Genomic DNA, 20,477 nt, shown 5'->3' on the forward strand with positions numbered 1-20,477 from the left:
TACTGTGTAACACCTTATGCAATGCAGGCAGGTTTTTGCATATCCAGTGTAACACCAGCCCAAACAGAGGAGCTTGTGCTGAGGCAGCCTTTCTGTGCTGTCTTTCTGTGCTGCCTCAGTGAGCTGAGTGTGCCTTGGCTGGGTGGCCTTGGAGAGGGAGCTGGGAAGTGTCTGTGTCTGTGTGTGTGTGTGTGTCTGTGTGTGTGTGTCTGTGTGTGTGTCTGTGTGTGTGTGTGTGTGTGTGTGTGTGTGTGTGTGTGAATGTTCGTGAAAATTCCCGATATGCATCAGTCTGGGGTCTGTGGACATTCCAGCTATGCTGGCAGGAGCACATCTGCTAACAATACAGGGTACTTTTAGGAAAAAAAGATTTGTGTTTGGACACTGGACTTCAGTATCTGCTTTACTATGGAATTTAACAGTTAATATCTTGGCCCCTTAGATAGCCCAAACAAGCTGTACTGCATAATACCAATTCTTCTCTAATTGTCTTATTTATGTTTGGATGAAAACTTGGCCCATCTTATATACTTTATAGTGCAAGTTTGTGAACATGTCTTGTTAATCAGTTATCTTGTCTCTAATAGCCATTTAATAACAATTATGAGTCTCTGCAGATATTTTCTGTGCAGACTATTATTTTAAAAACTTGACACATTTATAATAGTATATGTAATTGAAAGGATTGAGGTCAGCATTGCTTTGTAAATTAGAAACTGCATGAAAATATCTTGTGAACAGTACTTTTAGGAATAATTAACTTTTTGCTTGTTTTGAAGACATGAAATCTCATGTTTGTGCTATGTATTAATGGGTATGTAATCTAAAAATATGTCTTGTGCTGATAGAGCCTGTCAGTGAGATAGTCTGTGAATTCCTTTTGAAGTACTGAATTTGATTTGAGTCAAAAGGGAATTCCATGCCTTACAAATTCAAAGGCAACAGAATAGAAAACAGCGAAGTTGTTTAGAGTTTTTGTCTTGTTTTTCTTGAGCATCAGTGTTTTGATTATACCAGTGTACTGGTTTGGCACAACCAGGAATATGTAAGGAATATTTTCTAGAAGGAGTATTTGGAAAATATGCTTCATCCATTAGGCACAATAGATATTTTCTAGTAATTATTTTTTCTTCTTCCTCCTGAACATAAAGCTGCTTATCTTTATCATATTCTTTCTGTACCATTGTGAAAGCAATTCAGAGATGCTTTTGCTTTCCTGTGCAGATTTTCAAGCTGTTTTTCATTTTTTTTTTCCCTCACACAGCAATCTTTTGGAGAATTAGGCAGACCTATTTGGCTCCAGATAGCTGAGTCAGCTTACAGGTTCACTTTAGGCTCAGTTGCTGGAGGTGAGTAATATTTCTGCTGTTTCCAAGCTTGGGTTAATTTAACACTCTTTTGCCAGACTACTTGATCTCATCTGAGGTGGATGTTTAGGATATAGATGTGTAAAATTGGATGTCGGAACCATTTTGGTTGTGCTATTTCCTTTCCTTATCACTTGGGTTCTAAATCCCTCCACAGTCCTTTGAAACTACACCAGTAGCAAATTTCTTTAGTGGTAATTCTGATAGGTGTTCTTCATCAACACACCTTGTTTTATGTAACAGTGTAATCCATTCTCCTTGAGACTTTTTTCCTAGACCTTCATTGTTGTTCTTTCTTTCTTTCCTCCAACGTACTAATAAATCAGCTCATATAATGTTTGTGTTGAAATAAATGCTGTAGAAAATCATCACAATAATTATATACTACACCAACAATGATGTTGTAGAAATAATACTCCAGATGCTTTCTTACAGCTGTTGGTGCTACTGCAGTATATCCCATAGACCTGGTGAAAACTCGTATGCAGAATCAGCGCACCACAGGTTCAGTCGTAGGAGAGTTGATGTATAAAAACAGCTTTGACTGCTTTAAAAAGGTTTTGCGTTTTGAAGGCTTTTTTGGTCTTTACAGAGGTAAGTGAATTTAAAAAGAAAAGTATATATATATAGTCAGTAATTTTCTGTCCCTTTTTTATTTTAATACCTCTACAGCTAGTTTACTATGGGAAAATCAGACTACTTGATATCGTGTCTAATTTTGCTCTCATTTCTGAGCTCAGTATTTGTCTTACGTTGCACACCCTTCATCATAGACAATTGCTGGAAAAGCTGGGCTTTTTTTGTTATTGTTACTGATGAGCTCCTTGTGATTTTGCTCCTTGCTGCTTAAGTAATTTAAAGATCTAATTTTTGGGGTGTAAGTGTTGAGGATGTAATTGTTATCTCACATATTGAGGATTGCAACTTTCAGCTGGGGTCAGATATCAGGAGCAGATTAGCATCTGAGGAATAAATACTGGTTTTACAGCAAGTACTTTTTGTTAAGAGACAAAAGACAGTAACTTGGAAATGTATCTGTAAACTGGATGCAAGATCTTCTGCCTCATGCTTTTGCAGGTAGTGGGACTTGTTTTATGATTTTATCTGGTGAACAGAAGTTGCATTCTGCTGTTGAATCATGTTGCTCTGTTTTACTTTTAAATATCACCAGTGAAACTCAGAAAATTTTTATTTTGAAAAAGAATAAAATTCTAAGATACAGGTTAAGAATTCAGCTTTTTATAAGTTAGGCCACGTTTTAATCACGTTGGTAAGGAGACTTACATAGAGGGTACATGCTTGCCAGCCCTCTGAATAGATACTTAGTTGAATTATATATTTTAATTGTAATTTCCCATAGTTCATATTATTCATAAGGATCAGCAAGGTATTTATTAATTGGCACACCAGTTTCTTTAGCTGCAGCAAAATCATGTGATGGCTACAGCATTTTGTTCTGCTTTGTGATGTGTTCTGGCAGTGAAGACATTGGACAGTGTCCTTTATGGGCAGTACCTAAGAAGTTTTTGTATATGAAGGTCTGTGTGTTCTGGCTAAAGAGTGTTTTTTAGTCTTTAAGGATTTCGCTATGCAAGTAAGTAAGGGAAGGAATATGTTGGTGCAAAGTCAATGAAATAGCTGCAGTCTGTGTAAATTATGTCCTACTGGTAAATTGTCTTCTTTTTTTGATTCTAAATCTTTCTTAAAAACAAATACCTGAGTTACATCTATGAGACTGATTCTTCAGTGCTGTTCTACAGTACTGTTTTCTTTCTCTTGCCCCCACACCCAATTTTGCATAGCAGCATCTAAAATAACTTGGTTTTGTTTTTTTTTTTGTTTTCTGACCTTACTCAAACACTTTGAAATCAAGGATGATTCGATTGATGAGTTAAAAGCAGTGTTTTATACTTGGAAAAAATTTCTTGTTTGAAAGAATGTCAGTTTGCTGAACTTTTTAATAGCCTGTTTAATAATTGTCTTTAAGATTGTTTAGGATAAGAAGTTCATGTAGTTGTTTTGAAACTGTTACAGTTAATGGTCAACATGTTGCTAAGATTTGGACCCCGAGATTTAGATGGTCTGTTGGAAGTATGTTAAACCAAACAGCAGAAACATTTAGGGAGTTGACTGTGGGTCTGTTACTGGGTTCTAATATTCCTGAGCTGGATTATCCTAATTGTATTGTAATATAACAATACATCTGTACCATAATATAATGGTACAATGTAGTTATTTTCTGCAGTTTAAAAAATAGAACTGAACACAAACTGGAAATGTTACAATTCTAAATGAAGAATTACAATTTTTGGTCAAGAAAATAAGGCACTTTTGAGTCTTGGCATCCAACTTCAGAACTAATAAAGTTTCTTCTCAGGTGCCTCACTAGACCTTGCAGTGTCCCAGGGTCTCTGGCACACCAAATGTGTGGCCCAATGAGTTCAGCTACATAAAAAAAGGGAGTGGGGGAATTGTCTTGTGGTGTTTTATCTGGTGACTTTGGTTTTTTGAAGTATAAGCATTGCAGAACTAGATTGTCTTTTCATGGTAGATCAGAAATTCAGGCTGGGAGGGCACCATTTCTTTTCGTTACTGTCAACCTTTCTTTGTGTTTAATAACTACCTTTCCTGAGCATAGTAAGCCTGTAAATTGCACAGAAAGTACTATGTTGGAAGAAAACATTACACTGCATATATTAACTGCCACACTTTCTATTAAGGCACCTTTGTTCTGAGCTGCCTTTTAAGGAAATAGTTTAAAAATTCTGCAGAATGAATACTTCTGGGATTTTTGAACATTTAACATTTTTAGCTATGATTTCTCTGTACTTAACAAATAATGGAAAGTGGCATCGATAGTTTTTTTGCTGTGGGATTTTTTTTTTAGTTAACTGGCAAACACCTTTGACAAAATGATATTCCATAACCATGGAATAACGTTAGGAAGTGACCATATCTAATAAAAACAACTTTCTTTTAAGTTTTATGGTCTATACCTATGCCAAAACAACCGTGGAGAAAATAGATTTAAAAATAACAGCTGCTGTTATAATGTGTTATGTTAGGAAGTTAAGACTGCCATCTACTGATTTTTTTCTTAAACCTGTTAGTTCCTAGAGAAGTGTATGTGCGTTTTTCAAATGACAGTTCATTTTAATGGTCGCTACTTTCCAGGAGCTAGGGCCTTGCCAAAATCAGTTTCTGTCCACTAATAGCTCCTCTTAGTAAGGTAAAATATGCTTATTAGTAATAGGGTTTAAAGAAGTTCATGCTACCATGTTGAACTGAACAAGAGAAAATCTTTTAGACCCTTAGTTGACTCGAGTATTCAGAAAACTCAGGTTAGTGAGTCAAGTAGAAGTGAGTTGATAATTTATCATAGTCATGTGTATATCTCACAATTACTATCCCATTTTAAAAAGTGATTGCAAGCTTTATGAGAAAATGATGCTAAGGGGCTAAAAAAGTCAAACAAATTCTTATGTAATAAATATATACAAGCTATGTGTTTGGTCCTTAAACTTTTTTCCTCTGTACAGCAACAGCATCATGCTTCATATGGTCGAGGAAGGCAGATTTGATCACACATTTCATAACAATTTTCAACAGAAATTGTAATATAAAATTGTACTGGTATGAATATGCAGTGCTCTAGCAGCATTCCATACTTAAATGCCATCCACCTCAAAGGGTATTCCCTGTGCAGAAAAGCATTTCTGTACAGCACTGATAAAATACTATTTTCTCTATTAGGAAGATAATGTTGCCTTATGATGTCTTTGTTTCTATAGGCTTGTTACCACAGCTGATAGGTGTTGCTCCAGAAAAGGCTATTAAGCTCACTGTACGTATATTTTTTTTTCTTTCCTCCCTGGCATCCCTTTGTTTGCTAACATATACGGGATTTATTTCCTAAAATGTGTGAAAGATGACCACTTATAAGCATTCTAATATATATGGCTGCAGATGTACTTGATATATATTAATATGGAAGAAAAATAACTTAAAATGGTGTGTAATATATTGTATCTTTATTAGGTTAATGACTTTGTCAGAGACAAATTTACTAAGAAAGATGGTTCCATTCCATTCCCTGCAGAGGTCCTTGCTGGAGGCTGTGTAAGTATCTCTCCTGTATTCCTAGGAAAAATTGATTCTCAGTCATGTCCAGAATAGTTGGAATGACAGTTAATGGGTGTGCTTTGTCAATTGGAACAGGAGTGCTCTTTTTCCTCCCAGTCACAAGAACTAAAAAAAGGGCTTTTTCTGTTTGGAAAACATAGCATACTTCTGAATTAAGTTCTCTTGGAATGATGTGCTTAAACAACTTGTTGTGGCCCAGTTTGTAACTTTCAGATTCAGCAGTGGTTTTATTTACAAAGTCCAAAGAAGAGGATGCCCTGTTCTCCCTTTCCTTATATATTGGGTTGTCATTCATCATTTGTTTGGGAAGATACAGGTACTCCTTGAGAAAGGATTATAGGCATAATTAAGTTTCCTTCAGGGGAGGATATGTCTAAAATGACTTAAGAAAATCTAATTATTCTCTAAGATTTTAAGAAGGAAAAGAAATGCACTCTTCAACTTGCTGTGAAATTTTTACTTTTGTGAAAATAGGGAAAAAATCAACAATATAGCCTTACCTTTCAGGTAACATGTATGAATGAATTGTCTGTTTAAATGACTTTGTATAAAATGCAGCTATGTTACTCCAGATGCTAATTACATCACTCATCCAAATACAGTTATAAAACAAACCATGTTTTTGTTGAAATTGAGGGCTGTAATTCACTGGATGTTCTAGCTATCTGTAAGTGGCTTGAATTGATATTGATGATAGATTTCTTTTGGTTTTGCACAGTGGCTAATTTCATTTGTGGGATTCCCTGACAGTTGTTAACCCTATAATATGTTTAAGGCTTGAGCTGAGTTTCTTTTGTAGCAGAGAACACTAATGACTTCCAGTTGAGTAGGCTGACAGGCTGGTATAAAACCTCCTTGGCTTATAACAAAACCTGGGGCAGAAAGGTTGTTGACCTCTGCAAACTTTTAATTCAAAGAAACAGCCCTGAAGGGAGGCTGCTTATAGTTCTGCCTGATTGAATTTGGCAGCCTGGTACATGCTTGAGTCTTCACCTGTCAGTGTACAAAGTTTATTTTCTGAGAAATGTGAGAAAGCAGCTCTAATGTGTAGCTAGCAGAAGACTAACCTTTTTCTAGAAAGCTCAGTAACACAGAAAGCAAATACAGGTCATCTCTAATGGCAGAGAATATAATTCATTTGTGTTTGTGTTGTGCTTAAATTCATAATTGAAATCAAATATCTGATAATGAATGTTATTATTTTACATTATTTTGCACTGAAATATATAATACTAAATTCAATCTACATTAGAGCCTTTTTCACTCACTAGGTACTCCTTTTTCAAATTAACTTCACGGTCTTACTGTAGTGAACATGCAAAAATTGGGAAGAAATTGAGTTTCAGATAAGCTTTCAAAGATTTGGGTGTTTTTTTCGAAGATGAGCAGATTTGTAGCCTGTCCAAACCACAACACCTTCTACCTGACTGTCTGAGCTGATATTTTCATCTCCTTTGTCAAGATAATATTAATCTTACTCAATCTGGGAGAATTTTAAACTAAATTGTGGAAGAAATGTTGGTCACAGTTTAGCAACCTGAAGGATGTTTCTTTGTAGCTTCCACTGGATCATCTAATATCTTGCCAGTGGAACTTTTTTTGTCTTTACTGCTGCTTAGTTAAATTTTAGCAATTCCACTTCTTCCTAAATAGCAGAATCTTTGTTAGCAAGCCTGTGAGGTTAAGAGTCTGAAGGTATCAGTTGGCTAAAGCAGGGGCAGTCAGATATTAGTATTTATTTTTTTTTGTCCTCAGACCTTTTCATTCTCATTTTGTCAGCTCTTTTCTGTGTTGACTTGCATAGAAATAGTGTTGGTCTTCACACTTCTGTTGTTATTGTGTTCTGTTTTTCTACAAAATGTTATGGGGTGCAACCAACAATTACATCCAAGGAAGGGCCACCAGTAAGCTTAGTCCATTTCCTTGCAGGGACACAAAAGGCTTTGGGTTTGGGTGATGCTACCTTTCATTTTTCCTTTACTCTCTACCTTCTCTCTGTGTACAAAATGATGGGTTAATGGGAGAATGTTTGGATTTAATACACGCCAAAATAATTTTCAGCATTTGGATTTGGGTAATTCAGGTTTTTGTGACTTTTTGTTACTGTTCAACACTTAAATATTTTGCTAATGGTATACTATAAATAGAGGCTAAAATTAAAACATACTTTTTTACCTTGTCATAATATCAGAAGAAATAGCATGATGCCCACATGTAGTTCTCAGAGATGGACTTACTACTGTCTCTGAGCCTCACTTACCTGTGTTTAGTATTGAACTGTCTCCTCATTAACAGCAATAATGCAGTTTTTGGTCGTTTCTGGTGTAGAACTGCTGGTGGATGAACAAGATGAGCAAGGCATATTTTCAGCCATTTTACAGAGTTTACAGCAGATACCTTTCATACTTATAAAAGCTTTCCCTTTCTCAAGGTATACAGAAGCACATTGTGCATGCCACAGTCCTCAAATAGCAAACAAAAGAATTCCTGTGAGGAAGTGGAGGCAGCTTGGGAAAGGTTCCAGCAGACATGGCAAATTCTCCTCTCTGGATGGCAGTGCTGTATCAAAGCTTACATACAGTGTTACAGTCTTCTGAGACCCACAGATAAGGACAGGTGAAACCTTTGACATTAAGAGAATGATGGTTCAGGAGACCCTGTGTAGGCTGGCCGGTATCCTCAGCTCTGGAGTGTCAGGAAGCAGTGCTGTACTGTCCACAAAGGGGCCACTCACAGGCATGTCCCCCCTCCAGAAATGCTGACACTGAGAGACTGAATCGCTTTGGCCAAAATCTTACATCTCAGGCTCCAATCATTCTCAGCTTCCATAAACTTCTGGAGTAAAGTCATGTTTCCAGTAAGAAGAAACATCTTCTTCTCACAGCGGTTACCAAAGACTTCCGGCCAGGCAGTGCCTGTTTATATGGTCAGCTGCCTGACTCTTGTCTTTCCTTCCTTACTGCAGGGCAGGGACCTCCCGCAGGCAGCCCGTGCCCTATGCTCCTTTAAACCTACCTGCTGGCTGCTGGGCAATGCAAATGTCACTGGGAAGTGCAGGGTCTGCTCTGTCAGAGCCCAAATATTCCCAGCTGCTCTCAAGCTGTAGCTGTATTTGAAAACTGCAGAGCAGCTATGTGGGGCAGCTCAGTTACAGCAGTCAGGTCACCTGTCAATGAAAGGGCTCTTGTCGTTGATGGATGAAACTGATACCCCATCTTCCTACCTGCCTGAAGTATGCTGGTTTGTTAATCATTAACAGCACTATCCATATTTACACAGAGCAAACAGTTTCTTTCCCTACTGTTACGGTAATTAATTGAATTACATTTCATTGTAATTCAGTGATTAACCTGCATTCCTGCTTTTGAAGTTTTCAGCTACCATTATCTTTGAGTTGCAGGGAGGATGAGTGAGGCTTTGGCAGTGCTTGCCTCTGTCCCAGCAGAGGCCTGGGAAGCAGAGAGTGCATGCCTGGTATGGGCAGTGCTTCCCATAGGAGCTCACACAGACACGTGTGAGTACATCAGGAAGGGCAGGGTGCTGTAGGGAACTGCTCATCCTCACTTGGGAAGCAGTGTTGAAGTAAACATCTAATGCTGTGTAAATGATTCATGATTACTGTGACAGTAGACAAAGATACTGTGATTTTAGGCTGTAATTCCTATGAGTTACACAGGAAAAAATGGATCCTTCTCATCCTGTGTGTGGTGCTTAGGATTTTGAATGGATGGATTGTGTTTCATCAGAAAGATGTTTTTGCTTTATGCTGTGGGAAGAAAGATGATGTGGGGTGCCAGGCAGAAAGGGTCTTGAGAACCTTTGGAGATGTAGGCAATGCATCTGTTGATAATTAGAGGTTGGGATGTGTGTATGTGTGTTTGTGTTTGCACATACATACACGGAGAGGTTCAAATTTACCACTGATTTTTAAGTTTTCATAAACATAAAATCTAGTATTCAGTCTAAATATTTTTTGTATACTTGTAAGAAATAATTTTCATACATACTTATGCATATACATACACACAAAAATGCATATAGGTTTATCAGGCAACCAGGAATGTGTCAAATATTTAATTTGGAAAAAGCAATGTAAAATGTTGATGGTTTTGTTTAACAAGTACAGAAATACAGAATTATAGTTTCAGATGGCTTTTCCTTCAAAACCCTGAAGATACATTACTTCTTTTATTAAACTTTTAAAAAATAAAGTTAAAAACAGAATTAAACTTTACTACTTTACCTTGATTTCTGTTGTGGACATTTAAAATCAGGGAGAAAACAATTGTTTAATAAAAGAGACACTAAGCTCACTCTCGGTTCATGAACAATATCAGCTTTGCCTAGAGAGAGAAATGCAAGTTCTTTTGATGTTTTTAAACAAGACTGTTTTAAGTAATACCTTATTTTAGCTGCTTCTGTGGGACATAGTTGGAGTCCAGGATGTGGTGCTTTCTGAAAGGAAGGAAGGAAGGGCTTGAAGTAGGCCTCTCCCCTTTGGAGCATATGCCTCTCGGGTGGAATTGGAAAGGGCAAGAGGTCTCATGTTGCAGGGTCATTTGTATATTTCCTTCAGCCTTTGGCATGTCATGGGGCGTTTGCTGTGGGATCTCAAACTACATCTTTTCTCTCATAACCTTTGCTGTCAGATTTAGTTCCTTTATTTGCTCCTTGTAGAGTTATTTTACATGACATTAAGGTTAAGTAGAAGCTTTTATTACTGGTATTTTTGATGTGTATGAATAACCTCCATTCAGAAACAAATTTGTCAACCTTTTTTAAAGTGTCTGTTGCAATTTATGTGTGAAGCGAGGATTTATGAGAGAGCAATCTAGATTTACTGCACCATCTCCAAAAGCAATTCAGGGACTGCAGTGTATACCTCTGTGTGCATATATGTGTGCACGTGTATTTAACATACATAGCTGACAGCTGAAGTAAGAGACTTTGAAAAAGAATGATGCTGATTGCTAATGATTTGCACAGGAGTGTGGAGATTTGTACTGCAAACCTACGTGCCTCCAGTACATTTTTATTTGGAGATCCTTTGTGTCATTCTTTTCTGCATCCTTTTCTACAGAGTGCTCTTCTGCTCCCCAAGGCAGCACTCTCCTCTGCCTCACACGTTTTTTGTCAGATAGATAGCTGTCTTTTACTTAAATAGAAAACCACTCTTGCCTTCATTGTTTAAAACATACACAGTGAAAAAGTGAGTTTTCTTGTGTTACATGATCTGTATTAAAGTCAAAGGTTGTCCTGTCTGTGCTTGTGATCCTTTGAGGGACCTAAATCATTTGTGCCACTCCACTGAATGCAGTGCTCGTCTTCGTGTGAATCAAATCACTGCTCGGCAGAAAAGTTTACCAAGCTCCCAAGTAAAACAGCATAAATCAAGACTTGGATAGAAGGACATCCTGCTAATAGGGAGTATTTAGCTGGGTGTCTAGGTAGTTACAGCTCTTTTTAAGAAAGCTGCCTGTTGAGAAGTCTGTCAGCACTGTAAATACTCAATGTTCAAAGTGTTGATGTAATTAAAGAGCTTTTCAATGAGTTTTCTACTGATAACATAAACGTAGGGTTTTCCTTATATTTTATTTTGCTCAATAACCTGACCACCAAATCATCTTCTAATACTGTTGGAATACATAATTCCATATTAACTATATAGAATTTGTAACATTGTATTTCTAATTAGTGTTGCTGCTAAATTATTAAAATGTATTGTGTTTGGAATCTTTTGCTTTCTGTATCAGAAGAGGGCTATGGCTGAGGTAGGCAGCTGTGTACCTAGGAGAGGAAAATGTTAATTGCAGGAAGATTGAATTCAGGGTAGAAAATAGAAATGTTTACAAATTGGCCTATTTGTGTTTCTGTGGTGGGTGTTAGGCAAATAGGAAGAGTTATTTTGGCTGCTCTGCAGGGTGTGCTGATTTTTAACATTAAAAATAAAAAATGGAACTTCACATGTACATGTAAACAAATAATACATATTTAATAGGCAGGTAGCTGGTAATTGTCTAGAAGGAGTGAATTTCTACCTTAGTAGTGTTGCAATGTATTTGATTTGAATTTGAATTTTTTTGTGTGGTCGATTGTATTATTCAGCCAGAACATGCTGCTTAACATTTTATCTACCAAATTATTTTTTAAAAGATGCAGGGAAATGTGAAACATTTGAAATTGGTTTTATGCTTAATGCAACATAAACAACAACAAAAAAAAGCTTAACAGAATTTGCCAGATGCAAATTTTCTAAATTTTATTTAGATTGTAACTTTGCCTAGCAAGACAACCATGTCGTCTTCCATGCACAGGTGTGTATGAACTGGAAAAGGTGAGATGAGAAGCAAGGAGAGTGTAAAGAATGCCTCTGGACATATGAGTGGTGTCAGATAACTGAGTAAACACAATGCAGTAAGTCCAAGGAGCAGAGAAGATGGGAATCACTTGTCTGGGAGTTCTTGTGGTCTTCTGATGGTTGCAACAAATGTTCACAAAAATATGGGCTTTGATTTGCTTTCGAAGAGGTGAAGAAGTGAGGGAATAAAATTAAGATTAACTTTATAGACTGATTATTTTAGTGGGAAGTGTTAAAGACAGTAATTACTACAATGGAGATAATGAATCAAAAGCAGCAGTTGATCTCCCACTGTTTGGGTCAAGCTGCTTCAGTAAAAAGCTGTTGCAGTGATGATTTTAAATGTCAATATTGAGCGAAGTAATAAACAGGGCTTGCAATAGAAGGCTATCAGTGCTTGGTAAAGGCTCAGTGAAGTTATGGGATGCTTGGTCAGTGAAGGTGTTGATGCTTCTTGCCCCAGCCCATAGATACTGCTGAAGTGCTGGGTCATTCTCTGTAAGAGCTAATGAGGATTGCAATGCTCTTTTGTCTCTAGGCTAGAATAATTCAGATTGCCAGTTTCTAAACTGTGCATCAGGGCTAATCTCAAATTTATTCTGCCTGCTGCTGGAGAGAGGAAGATTGTTCTGTATGCAGAAAGGATTAGCGTTCATTAGTTGTCAGACAATTCACAGAGAACACCATGCAGACTGTCCAGAAGATGCTGTATCAGACTATTGGTTTTACTTCACCACACTCCCCTCCCAACCCCCCAGCATCACAAAAAGAATTTATGACTTGAGCAATTTAGAAGTGGTAAAAAGTTTTAACTGCAGATGATCTGTATCTGTTTACTTCACGAAAATTTGATGGATTGGAGAATTCGATCAGAATTAAGAAGAGCTTTTACATTGTGCAAGAAATGCTTTTTAAAGTTTGGCTGTATTCAAATGGTTATATGCCACAATTTTTAAGGAAATGGGTTTAATTTTTAAATGAAAAAAGGTGTCTTAGGAAGAGGGGAGGATAACAAGCTTAGTAAAATATAGCTGGATTGTGATGAACTACAAACTTCTTCTGAAGTGAGTGGTAGTACCTACAGCAAACCAGGGAGAAATCTAAACATGTCATTTTAAACAGGTTTAAAAACTCTGAAACCGAACTGTCAGATTGAATCTCTCTCAAACCTGGGACACAGTTCTTTGAAAGTCTTTGGCTAAAGTGCAGAATCAGAAGCAGCTTTACAACACTACTGCTAGGAAGTTTGCAAGACAGTCCTTCAACACTGCCAACAGAGTATTTCCTGCAAGTAAAATCTGTCATGCTCAGCTCAAAGATACGACATCTGTTTCTATCTAGTATTATATTTTGAAATGTTAGTCTTCCTATTTAAATTTCATATTTTGTTTCCACTTAGGACTATTACAGGATGCTAAACAAAACTCCAAACACCTTTTCTAATAATTTAAAATTACACTGTTAAATGCAAATTTACCTTTTAAACAGCATCACTTCTAAATGCAAATAGCATGTCTACACATTGGTGATGGATTATTATTGAATAAACATAAGGTCTTCTTTATGTGTATTTGATGCCTTAGTAGCACAAGTCTAATGATTATTTTAGTTTAGTATTTCCTGTAATATCTGATAGACTTCTAAACACAGCCATGACTTCTAGAAAGTGATGTTGAGGAGAAAACCAGAGACAAACTGAATTAATTTAACTCAGGGGGCTATAAAAATACAAATGTAAAATCTATTTTTACAAACCCATGATTTCTGATCTGGGGCTTTTGACTTCCTGACAGGTGCTTTATTAAATCTCTCTCATATATTTTTACATGAGAATATCAGCCAGTGCAGTGAGAAGTGAAGGCACTCATCACATTGCAAAAGTCAGTATGTCATCACATGTTCTAGTAACACAATTTGCTTTCTTTTTCCTTGGGTTTGCAGGCAGGAGGTTCCCAGGTCATCTTCACTAATCCTCTGGAGATTGTAAAGATTCGGTTGCAGGTAGCAGGAGAAATTACTACAGGACCCAGAGTCAGTGCCCTCTCTGTCATAAAAGATTTGGGCTTTCTTGGTCTTTATAAGGTACGTACTTCTGCTTTGAGTGCCTTCATCATTTTATGCTAAACTTCTATATTGTCAAAACAAAAATTATTAAAAAGAAAGACATCTTTGGAATTTAAAACCAATCTCTTCCCGCAGGGCAGCCCCACAGTGGAAAACTGAAGAAAACTCACTTCTATATTAATGGCAGTGGGATACAAAAAAATACTCCCCCATTCTATCCTTTGGGCTTTTATGCCAAGCAACAGGGAGTCCTGTATTGCAGACCTGCTGGCTTCTGGCTCTGCTCATTTCATTTGGTGGGGTTTTGTGAAAAGTTTCTTTAGCTTTCCCTGTGCGTTTTTCTTGTATTTATTTTGAATCTTTGTATCTCTATTGTTATCTTTGCAGCAGGATGTTCTCTTTGTCTTAATAATTTGATGGCACTGAAACAGTAGTGAAGTTTAGTAGGATTCAGATTTTTAAGAAGTTAAGTGGTGGGATTTGTCAATAAATTCCACTGAAAAAAGCCTGTTATGTATGATACTTCAGCAGAATGCCAGTCAAGAGATTCCTTCCCTGCAGGTATACTTACTGCCATCATTACAGATCAGGTGTAATGGAGCAGAAGCTATTAGTTTCCTTAAACAAGGAAGAGTGTTTCTTCCTGTATCTTCTGCCAGTGCAAGGGGTAATACGTAAATTCAGCAGTTATATTAGCTTTGCACTTATAAAACAGTGCTTTATGTAATTTGCCCATAGACCTGCAATAATACTATAAAAATGTGCACATTTACTTTTAGAGCTGAAGCTTTTGTTTTGAATTTGGTAGATGAGATTCATGACCATTGTGTTTCCTTATTAAACTACACCAAATTTGCAGCGTTTTTTCTCTTTTTGCTGATCTTCCAGTGCAGCTTCTTTGGTCAAACAGATGATGATCAGTGTGAGGTCTTGCAGTGCTCACTGGTATTTTAGTAGTGCCTTTGTGTTTGGTGGAAAAAAGGCTGGCAGGGACTTGTCTTGCTGCTTCCCTTGTTGTCAGAAAGACATAAGGACTGATCTTTGTCACTTCTTCCATTGCATTTGGACACATAGTGTGTAAGAAGTATTTAAGTACTGATGTCAGGATTAGCATGTATAACTTAACAAAATTATACATGAACCTTGAGTCTTCCTCATTCCAGACACTTAGTTTAGATTTGCTTTATTCTTATTTTCAAGTTCCCTCTATCGTCTGTTTCCTGAGACATTTTATTTTCTGTGTTATTTATGTGGTAGATCAAATGAGTTTGTACTTTCAGGGCTCAGGCTGCTTGCTGGATATCAATTTTAGCCTTACAGAATTTATTTGCATTATGTCTCTTTTCTCTGTGTCAGGGTGCCAAAGCATGTTTCCTCAGAGACATTCCCTTTTCTGCAATCTACTTTCCGGTTTATGCTCATAGTAAAATGATGCTTGCTGATGAAAGTGGCCATGTGGGAGGGCTTAATCTCCTTGCAGCTGGAGCCATTGCAGGTAATTTTGCAGAATGTTTCCTAAAAGTATTTTTTTTTTCTTTTAGTGAGTAATATTTAGTATTCATTCAGTAGCCCCATATAAAGAAAGGGTACTGTACCATTGTATCTGATTTAATCTAAATTTGATCACTGTTATCCTTAGTAGGAGGCGATGTAATTTTGATGAGAGCTAATTACATTTGCATAATGTGGATAAACAGCGTAATGCAGCTCAGCAACTTGTAGTCAAATTTGATCTGTCTGTCTCAATAGGGTTTTACTTGTTACTGAGCTCTCAGAGTTGAAGGCTAATTTGAATCTTTGATGAACATAAAATGAGAGATCATAAGAGCTAAGAAGAAAATGACTTACCCAGGTTTGGATTCTGGAATAACTGAAAAGAAACTTTGTTCAAATGTAATTGCTGAAAATAGGGCATTAGTTTGTAAAGAAGCTGAAGTACCAAACTCTGAAATTTGAAATACTTTACAGTGTCTCAAATAAGTTTAATACAAAGACAATATGCAGCTGTGATAAAAAGTTGTTTTTACTAAAGGCAAGGGGTATAAAAATACTAGATGTAGGAACTATAGTGGTGGATATTTAAACATGCAGATAGAGATGGACAGATTGTGCACACTGCCAAGGACGAGTTCAGCAGATGAAAACCAGGTATCTGCACACAGACTGAATGATTCAGTGTCAGAATCTGCAGTTCAGAAACATCACTGGGCTGAGCAAGACCCTTTGCTACTTGTTACAGTTGTAAGGAATCACGACATAGATATATACATAAATTTTGAGTGCCTGTGTATGAATAGCAGTTTCCCATATCGGACTTGACACATAGCCTGGCTGCAACTTCTCTGTGCCAGTTGGTGTGTTCCTCGTGCCAGAGGGGAGACCACCTAGGAAATATCTAGCAGATTTGTAGCCCTGTTTGGTCTTTAGTATTGCAGAGCTGCCAGAAATGGAAAATTATTTAGCTTATTATATGCACACAATACTCATATATAATATATTATTAATTTGTATCTCCTTTAAGACTTTTTAGACCACAAACTTAACAGTTTCTCTTCATTTCATTAGTGTTTCTGTGTTGCTAAGGCATGAGCCCTGTTAAAAATCTATGTAAATGTCATAGGCGTAGTTTTATAGCATGTACAGGAATCTGCCTCTCTGAATTGCAAATTTCACGTTCTCAATTGCTCACTCAATCCCGGTTACACGTGCACAGCAGGCAAGAATACAGTCTGAAGGGATCTGCCTGTAAGGAAAATCTGCATATGATTGCTGTCTGTGTATGCTTGCAGGCTTAACTGCCGTGCTTCTGTTTTCCTCTAAAACCTCCCAGATTGGTCAGTGACACTTCTGAGTTTATCATCACCTATGCAATCAGTGACTTGTTAACATTTTTTATTCAATATTAACCAGTTGTAGAAGTTTAGCAGAAGTCAAAATTATTTTCATGATTTTAAGTCAGAAGATGGTTCCTCTTTTTAGGGGGATGAAGTTTTTATAGTATTTAGAAATATTCAGAAATATCTCAGATAACACAGTTATATACTGTGGAGTACATTTCTGAAAACTTTCTCCTTTCCTTTGACTAGAAAGCCGAGAGTGGTGCCTTGGAAGTGGAGATTTGTTTTTCCATCACTGTTGGCTAATATCACGCTGTTGGTACTAAGCAGACTTGTAAAACACCTTCATTGTCCTCAGTCTTTTTATGGCTTGCCTACTGAAGTAAGCAGCATCTATTCTCCTACAGAACAGTCCAAACAGCAGTTTAACATATTTCTGTAGAATAGGGGTTGTAAGAAGTAGGTTTTCTCATCAACACCTTTAACAAATGGATGCATAGGATTCCATTTCCAAATCAATCATCTATGTAATTTACAAAATATGTTGTAAGGTATAAACAAATACAGTAAATTTGTACAACTAATTTTTCTATATTACATATATAGCCAATTTTATCTTGTTTCAAGCTACTGCTGCAGCCAGAGCACTAGAAGATGCTGAGAATGGGTTTTCATAGTTTATTTCCTTTACTACCAGTTTCAGCCTTTTAATTTAGAAGGAAGTCAGAACTATTATCTCAGGCACGACCGTTTATGTGAGCATCAAGAATAAGAGTAATGTATAGCCCTTGTAAAAAATATGAAAGTTTGCACTTGTATTTTTCAGTTGTGTTTCATCTTTTACAAGATCCTTTGTGCAAATTAAATGTGGTTTTCTTCTAAAAGGTGTGCCTGCTGCTTCTTTGGTAACCCCTGCTGATGTCATCAAGACAAGACTGCAAGTGGCAGCTCGCGCTGGTCAGACAACATACAGTGGAGTTATTGACTGCTTCAGAAAGATTCTAAGGGAAGAAGGCCCTTCAGCTTTGTGGAAGGGAGCTGGAGGTGAGAAAAAAAATTAAGGCTGACCCCAAATCTGCAAATTAGCACTTGCTTTGTTAAGGACTCAAATAAGAGCAGTGTTTACAAGGTCTTATTGTGAAAATGTAACACCTTGTTAAAAATGTTTAGCTTCTCTCCTGAGGAACTGTTTTATTTGTTTAACACTATTATTTGTAATATTTAACAGCTCGTGTATTCAGATCTTCACCCCAGTTTGGTGTTACTTTGGTCACTTATGAGCTTCTGCAGAGATGGTTGTATGTTGATTTTGGAGGCCTGTAAGTCAAGTTATTTGTTCTTTAGCTTGCACAAAAACAACGGCCAAATTTAAAGAAAAAACCCAAACTTTTTCATGCATGGGACCCATTAAAACTTGTTGACTTTGAGCATCTGTAGTTAAAATTGCAGCATGTAAAAAATCCCCCCATCCTTATATAATTTAGGGAAACTTGCATGCTACTTTTAAATAGATGAGATAAAGAGCCATTTCATATTTATTTCAGTATACTAATTTGTATTTCTATTGTAGCAAGATAGTTTTGTCCATTCTCCTCATGACACTGGGAGCTAAAAGAATTTACAAAAGTATCAGTAAAAATGAAACTTCAGTTTTGGGTTTGATTTAAAATTAAGTACTGGTCTGACCTCATTCACTTCACCATAGGAGTCAATTAATTAAGGTCAGGTTTAACAGTCTTCCATATTCAGAAAAAAGACTTAAGTATTTATGCCTGAATAAGTCTATTTAAAGACCTTTCTTATAAAATCTAGACTAACAAAATGACCTTTTTTCTTTGTTCAAACAGCAAACCGGCTGGATCAGAATCTACCCCAAAGACACGAATTTCAGATCTTCCTCCTGTTAATCCTGCACATATAGGAGGATACAGACTTGCTACAGCTACATTTGCTGGTATAGAAAATAAATTTGGTTTATATCTTCCAAAGTTTCGAGCTCCTGCTACCACCTCAGCTCAAACACAGAGTTAGCAGCTGAGTCCTGAAAAGATGTTTCAAATGAACAAAGTTGATGCAGTGGAAAGAGTTCACAGGAGTACTGCTGTATTTTTTTCCAGTCAGCTGCATGTGTTCTAGCTGAACTGAGCTTGCAAATAGAATTGCTGCTTTCAAATATTCATACATACCTGCATTTATTTATTTACACACAAGGAACTGAATGAAGCTGTGGTTTTCTGCCTTGTTTTAACCAGTGGCATGAAGCTGTAATCTCGACTTTGCCTTGCACAGCTTGCATTTAATGTTACTGTACATATTGTACATCTTTGTACAGAGACATCAGGGCATCTATACACATACATTTATATAATGGGTATTGCAGTTCAAAATAGTTTGAAATGTACAGATGTTTTGAAGGTGTTTTGTTAACAATCGTGACAATAAAATGTTTCAAAACGCTTGTGTCAGTTTGCTTCATTGAATTTATAGGAAGTTGTCCTGTATGATTGTTTTTTCCTCCACAGAGGAAATGTGAAGATCAGATGCATTCATTTAATGATTGGACAGGACAGAGCCTCTGCAGGAATGCCCTTCAGTGCTAGTTACAGCAAAAGAATTTATATGCAATGTGCTGGCTTGTAAGTGTTAAGATCATACAGTAATTAGATGAGCACATGCAATATTTTATTTTGCAGCACTACTTTGTGACAAGGAATTCTCTCAAAATACATGGCAATATTAAGTGTGTAATAGATACTACTCCTATGGTAGCATATTCAAAACACAATGAGAGATTTGCCAGTTACTAGTACACTCAAGAATTTTTACAGGGTTTATTACTCAGAGTGGCTTTTTTCCTGAATAGAAAACGTGCTACAAAAAAATTGAGGGCATTCTCTTAATTTCTAAATTGTTTTACCATGAGATTAGGCTATTCTGTGGGGGAGAAAATATTCTTACCTTTGTATTGTGTTTATATGCAAAACTGATTGTTTATATTTACAGGTGAGTGGAAGTAAAAGAAGAACAGAAAGTGAAAGTGAAAGCTTGAACTATTTCTAGCTTTTCTAACTATTTCCCTAGTATCATATTTATATGCGAAAATGTCAGAGGAAAGAGAGGAGTTGAGATTTCTGCTGTTCTGGAGGAAAATCAGTCACACCGTCCTTGCATCCAGAGATAAGATGGTTTCCAGCCTTGCTTACTCAAGTTTTACATGTTTCTTACAGGGTTAAACATCCTGGAATAGAGTATATCCAAGTGGTATAAACTGATTTCAGGTTCTGTTCTTACTTAAGTCACAGCAGGCCCATCAGGGATTAAATCAGTTTATGAAGAAATGGCTTCTTAAGAACTGAACACTACACAGAGCAGCCCTTCTCCAGCTCTAGCCTCTAAGGAAGATAAAAATTATTTTGGTGCTGAATAATATTTAGTGAGCCAGAGGTTACATACAATACACTGACCTTGGAAGCTTGACCACTATTCTGCAATATGAACATAGATAATGTCATTAGAAAGCTTCCTTCTTTAGTTGTATTGTGTTTAAGGAATTTCTTGTTCTGTACTGCTTTCTGGATAGAGACAGGCTTCTGGGAACTCTCTCCTCTATCTGTGAATTTTGTCTTGCGCTTTTCTAAATAGAGACAAAAATGGTGGGGACCCACAGGCATTTAATCTTAGTCACAGTTTGTTGACTGCCTTGATCAA

The 20,477-nt window shown here is 36.8% G+C and overlaps 1 protein-coding gene across 3 annotated transcripts in view; it reads left to right on the forward strand.

The window, feature by feature from the left end:
* The window catches only part of SLC25A12 (solute carrier family 25 member 12), a 45,326-nt gene extending 26,099 nt beyond the window's left edge, over nucleotides 1-19,227 (forward strand). For 2 of the 3 annotated variants that reach the window (XM_014880184.2, XM_014880185.2), the window contains 9 exons: nucleotides 1,265-1,349; nucleotides 1,803-1,961; nucleotides 5,159-5,211; nucleotides 5,406-5,486; nucleotides 13,810-13,950; nucleotides 15,289-15,427; nucleotides 17,655-17,813; nucleotides 17,998-18,088; nucleotides 18,617-19,227. In XM_014880184.2, the coding sequence (XP_014735670.1) occupies nucleotides 1,265-1,349; nucleotides 1,803-1,961; nucleotides 5,159-5,211; nucleotides 5,406-5,486; nucleotides 13,810-13,950; nucleotides 15,289-15,427; nucleotides 17,655-17,813; nucleotides 17,998-18,088; nucleotides 18,617-18,800 (1,092 nt within the window). In that variant the 3' untranslated portion in view covers nucleotides 18,801-19,227. Of the gene's footprint in view, nucleotides 1-1,264; nucleotides 1,350-1,802; nucleotides 1,962-5,158; nucleotides 5,212-5,405; nucleotides 5,487-13,809; nucleotides 13,951-15,288; nucleotides 15,428-17,018; nucleotides 17,152-17,654; nucleotides 17,814-17,997; nucleotides 18,089-18,616 lie in introns of all 3 variants that reach the window. The other variant, XR_015804852.1, reaches the window with a different exon arrangement.
* The last annotated feature ends 1,250 nt before the right edge of the window (nucleotides 19,228-20,477 follow it).

Source organism: Sturnus vulgaris, chromosome 7 (assembly GCF_052056855.1).
Source record: "Sturnus vulgaris isolate bStuVul1 chromosome 7, bStuVul1.hap1, whole genome shotgun sequence".
NCBI lineage: Eukaryota > Metazoa > Chordata > Aves > Passeriformes > Sturnidae > Sturnus > Sturnus vulgaris.